At 53.1% G+C, this 4,203-nt stretch overlaps 3 protein-coding genes across 7 annotated transcripts; 2 read left to right on the forward strand and 1 right to left on the reverse strand.

Moving 5' to 3' along the window:
- Positions 1-5: 5 nt before the first annotated feature.
- On the forward strand, positions 6-2,496 carry KVP17_004213 (uncharacterized protein; the record flags this gene model as incomplete). 4 transcript variants are annotated; one of them, XM_068522207.1, is made up of 3 exons in its annotated part: positions 6-599; positions 628-1,130; positions 1,239-2,496. In XM_068522207.1, the coding sequence occupies 3 exons, from the start codon at positions 6-8 to the stop codon at positions 2,494-2,496; spliced, it is 2,355 nt and encodes a 784-aa protein (XP_068377104.1). The 4 variants fall into 4 exon arrangements, with proteins under 4 accessions (XP_068377104.1, XP_068377105.1, XP_068377103.1 ...); XM_068522208.1 differs by lacking the exon at positions 1,239-2,496 and having other exon boundaries at positions 6-638; XM_068522206.1 differs by lacking the exons at positions 6-599; positions 1,239-2,496 and having other exon boundaries at positions 712-1,227.
- A 109-nt stretch (positions 2,497-2,605) lies between these two features.
- On the reverse strand, positions 2,606-3,613 carry KVP17_004214 (uncharacterized protein; the record flags this gene model as incomplete). 2 transcript variants are annotated; one of them, XM_068522211.1, is made up of 1 exon in its annotated part: positions 2,606-3,613. In XM_068522211.1, the coding sequence occupies one exon, from the start codon at positions 3,611-3,613 to the stop codon at positions 2,606-2,608; it is 1,008 nt and encodes a 335-aa protein (XP_068377108.1). The 2 variants fall into 2 exon arrangements, with proteins under 2 accessions (XP_068377108.1, XP_068377107.1); XM_068522210.1 differs by having other exon boundaries at positions 2,606-3,556.
- Positions 3,614-3,782: 169 nt separating this feature from the next.
- Positions 3,783-4,134, forward strand: KVP17_004215 (uncharacterized protein; the record flags this gene model as incomplete). Its single annotated transcript, XM_068522212.1, is given in 2 exon segments — positions 3,783-4,106; positions 4,111-4,134. Coding segments are annotated over 2 exon segments (348 nt in total).
- Between the last annotated feature and the right edge of the window lie 69 nt (positions 4,135-4,203).

The raw sequence follows: 4,203 nt of genomic DNA on the forward strand, positions 1-4,203 counted from the left end.
TTGCCATGATACCTTTAGAGGAGGTTCCCCTGAGGTTTGTGGACACCGTAGAGGCATTACAGGAAATGCTGAATGAGCTGAAGCGCGAGGTAGTGATTGCCGTAGATCTGGAGCACCATTCGAAGCACTCCTATCGAGGCATCACCTGCTTGATCCAGATATCGAGCCCGAGTGTGGACTACGTCGTGGACCCATTTCCAATCTGGCACAGTGTCTACGAGCTGAACCAGGTGTTCACCGATCCAGGAATAATGAAACTCTTCTTCGGATGCGCCAATTCTGACGTTCTGTGGTTGCAGAGGGACTTTTCCGTTTACATCGTCAATCTGTTTGACGTGCAGGAGGGAATTCGGACATTGCAGACTCCTGGAGGGTACAGTTTCGGAAACGCGGTTGGCTTCTACCTTAGTCAAACCATTGGCAAGGAACACCAACGTAGCGACTGGCGCCAACGTCCTCTACCAGACGACATGATCACCTACGCCCGACTCGACACGCGACTGCTGCTGCCACTCTTCGCGCACGTCAAAAGGCAGCTGCTCTATCGGGGCAGCACCGAGCTGGGAGTAATCAGCTCCCTGGGCCGCAATAGCATTGCGGTGAGTTCCGTGGATACCCGCCATGCAGACAGTTTATGAGAAATGCAAGACGATCAGCTGTGGAGTTTACCAAGACCGACGTCTAAACGAAGCGGAGAAGGCCCAACAGGTAATGCACAAGGAAGGTGTACTGGAGGGCGAAGGTCCCGCCATTCTCAGGGAGCTCTTCGTGATTCGCGAGCAGCTTGCTCAGGAGTTGGACGAGTCCGTGGGCATGCTCATCAGCGAAACAACTCTACATCGAATAGCACGTGAGAAACCCCAATCTCACAGAGAGCTGGCTGCCTTGCTTTTTCCTCCAAACGAATTTCTCCGCGCCAGGCCGAAGGAGATATTGCGAGCGGTGGCCTGCCCCGGCTTCGTTGTTCTGAAGCCTGCTCCTCAACCCGCGACTCGACTGAAACCTGTCACACAAGAGTCCTCCAGACCCGAGGCCCTGGTGTTAGGAGCAGTTTCGGCCGACTTCCGCGAGGTTGACTCATACCCAGTCGACCCTTCTCCACCGAGGCCGCTTTTACCTCAGGTGATGGTGTCAGTTAGAGTGCTAATAGGCACACGACGACGCCCACAGTACTGGGGCTCGGCGTTTGAGAAGATGGTGCAAGTCTCACAAGCGCTCGTTGCTTAATGTAATCTCAGAATTTCCATGTCTGTGCCCTCGTTCCTCAACGAGCATTTACAGAAGGTAAAACACCTTCAGCAGCAGCTGGTAGCGTACCGGGCTAAAACAGATGCTCTCTTAAGACAAGTAGAGTCTCTCGAGGAGGTCAAGACACGGCAGGCAACAGAGCTTGACAAATGGAAAGAGGCCCTGTACGATTGGAAAAGCATTGCCGAGTCTCGAACCGCTGAGCTGGCGGGCGACTCCGCTGATCGGATAGCATCCTTGGAGGCGGCACTAGCCGATGCTAAGCAAAGGCCGTCAGCCGAGCAGCTCGCGCACTGGAGGGGTCAGGCTGAATCGGAGAAGAAGTCCGCGCATATTCTGGCTGAGCAGCTGGAAGCGGCACTAACCGAGGAAAACAAGATGAGGACATTGTTGGAGCCGTTGACGAGGTACAGTGGCTCTTTGAGTTCTTCTTTGGAGGCACTGATCGTTTTGCACCGTGAGGAGATCTGCAGAGTCACAACGGAGCTCGCCGAGAGCCAGGAGATGGTCACTGGCCTGCAACTCGACGTGACCCAACTTAAGGGGCGTTGCGAAGACCTTGAGAACGTGGTTGCAGACAACACAGAGGAGCTCACCATGCAACAGAACCGAATAGAGGCACTGGACGAGGAGGTCTTACAATCGAGGATCGAGAGCGCTTCCAACAACACAGGCCACCTTCAAACTATTGAAGGCCACGAACAAACTATTGAACGCTTGACAACGGCTTTGGAGCAGCGTGAACGAGAACTGCCAATAGACACGCAAGGGCAGGTCGCTCAGATGAAACATCGAATAGAAGTGCTGGGTGAGGAGATCACCAGCCACCAACTTAGGGAGGAGTCGCTCAGCGAAGCTAGAGCAGACCTCGAACTGCAGGTCGCCAGCCTTCAGGATGAACTTGCAAGGTTCCGGGAGGCTGCAGCGGAATCACAGTCTGATGTGCCTCCAGAGACAGATGATTCGGATCTCATCGATCACCTAAAAGAACAGCTCCGGGCATTGGAGATACGGAAGGAGGAAGAGACGCAGCAGCTGCGCCTGACGATCGAAGACCTGCAAGGACAGCTGAACGAGGAGTCGTCAAGTGATATGGAGCCCATCGAAGCGCGCCGCCGGCTTATTGTCCCGCCCTTCAGGCTAGCGACTACATACGACCCTCCTGTCAAGCTATCGTCCACATCCACGTTGGACCACTGGGCTGCTAACCCCCTTCTGGCTCAAATGTTGAACACGACTGTAAATTGAATGAGACGCACTTCTAAATCAGTTTTCAACACTTGCCAAGATTTGCAGAATGTACTGGAAGAGGTTGATAATGTCCAGGTAGACGTGGAGGGTGGCGACACAGTCGTCATCAGTTTTCAACAATTGCCAAGATTTGCATGATGTACTGGAAGAGGTTGATAATGTCCAGGTAGACATGGAGGGTGGCCATGACCCAGTCGTCAATGCTGAACTGCATCTTGTGCTTGCCGCCGACGATCCTCTGAATGTCGAACATGAGGTAAAAGGAAAAGAGCAGCGTTCCAAAGCCAGCGATGACGAGGTGGAAGATGGTGTCTCTGACGAAGATGCCGATTAAGGTGAACGAAAAGAGCACCAGGAATCCAATGATACCGAACATTGACATCCGAGTGAAATCTATCGGACAGAATAGGGCGATGAATGTGAGCACCACGATGACACCCGATGTGACTCCTATGGCTTCTGCGATTAGGCGGGTGCTGAAGTAAGCGCCATACGAGCCTAACGTGAATCCCATGGCCACACTTAGAGACAGGAGGCATATTATATTGATGGGGTGCTTTGTCGCAACACCAGGGCAGCAGGCCAGTGCGATGAAGATGACAAGGAAGGCGACGGTAGACACAATTAGGACCCAAGGGTTTCTTCGAAACCATTTAGCGGCAGGTTCATACAGCGTAAAAAAGAGGCAGATGCCGAAAGAGATAGTGAGCATCGCAGCCAACAATCCGAATACTTTTTTTACGAAGTTCCACCGGAGTAACTTGTCTGTATGCTCACCGAGTATTCGGGGGTCCGTACCCGCCTCCATGTCGCTGGAGGATACCGACGATACCTTTGATGGGCCTCTGAGGTCGGTCTGAACTCCGAAGGGGACAGGGTTTGTATGAAAGGCGTCAGTGTAACACTGGCCCGGAGCCACCTGGTGCATCTGGATACCTTGCTGCACCTGATATGGCTGAGTCTGATACGACTGGTAGGATTGCGCCTCATATTGTTGAGGATTTGCGTGGAATGCGTTCGGAACGGGAGGGGGCACGATCCCCACAGCCGCTGGCATTGGCTGGCTTGTGGGAGGTGGTGCTCCTGGGTAGTTCACTATTTCTTGATCAGGCATAAATGTAAAATTTGTCAAAGGGCAGGGTTTAAATGACAATTAACTGACGAGATGCCAGATTCCCAACGATGGTAACGGCGCAGAAACCTTCTTGAACAGGTCTGCGAAGCTTGGTACAACTATCTTCAATCTAGTTCACGCCACCACGGATTTCAAACAGGAATACTGCATGCAGGGCATGAACATGTACCCAACGGAGGTTCTCCCAGGATCACTTTATATTGGTAAGGTCTCAGGGCTCACACTTCTAGGGGACGCAAGTCTGGCAGGCCTCGCGGCCAGCGGACAGCTACCCGTGCAGGCGGTGGTCAACTGCAGCGCAGATTTGAATCTGCAGTCCCAGCACGTCGAGGTTCTGAATATCCCAGCGTTGGACGAGGAGTCCTACCCTCTGCTTCCCCGACATCTTCCACTCTTTACGAAGTTTGTAACTGCTAGGTTTCGGGAGGGTAACGCGGTGTTAGTAAACTGTCAAGCTGGAGTTAACCGGTCCGTAGGTCTGGTCGTGGGGTTCTTGGTAGAGGCCTTTGGATTTCCACTGTTAGACGCAGTTTTTTACGTCCGTCGCCGAAGAGGGAAGCCCATCCTGC

The sequence above is a fragment of a genome, assembly GCF_019968985.1.
Source record: "MAG: Porospora cf. gigantea B chromosome Unknown PgB_NODE_2054_length_4203_cov_126.569, whole genome shotgun sequence".
Taxonomy (NCBI): Eukaryota; Apicomplexa; class Conoidasida; order Eugregarinorida; family Porosporidae; genus Porospora; species Porospora cf. gigantea B.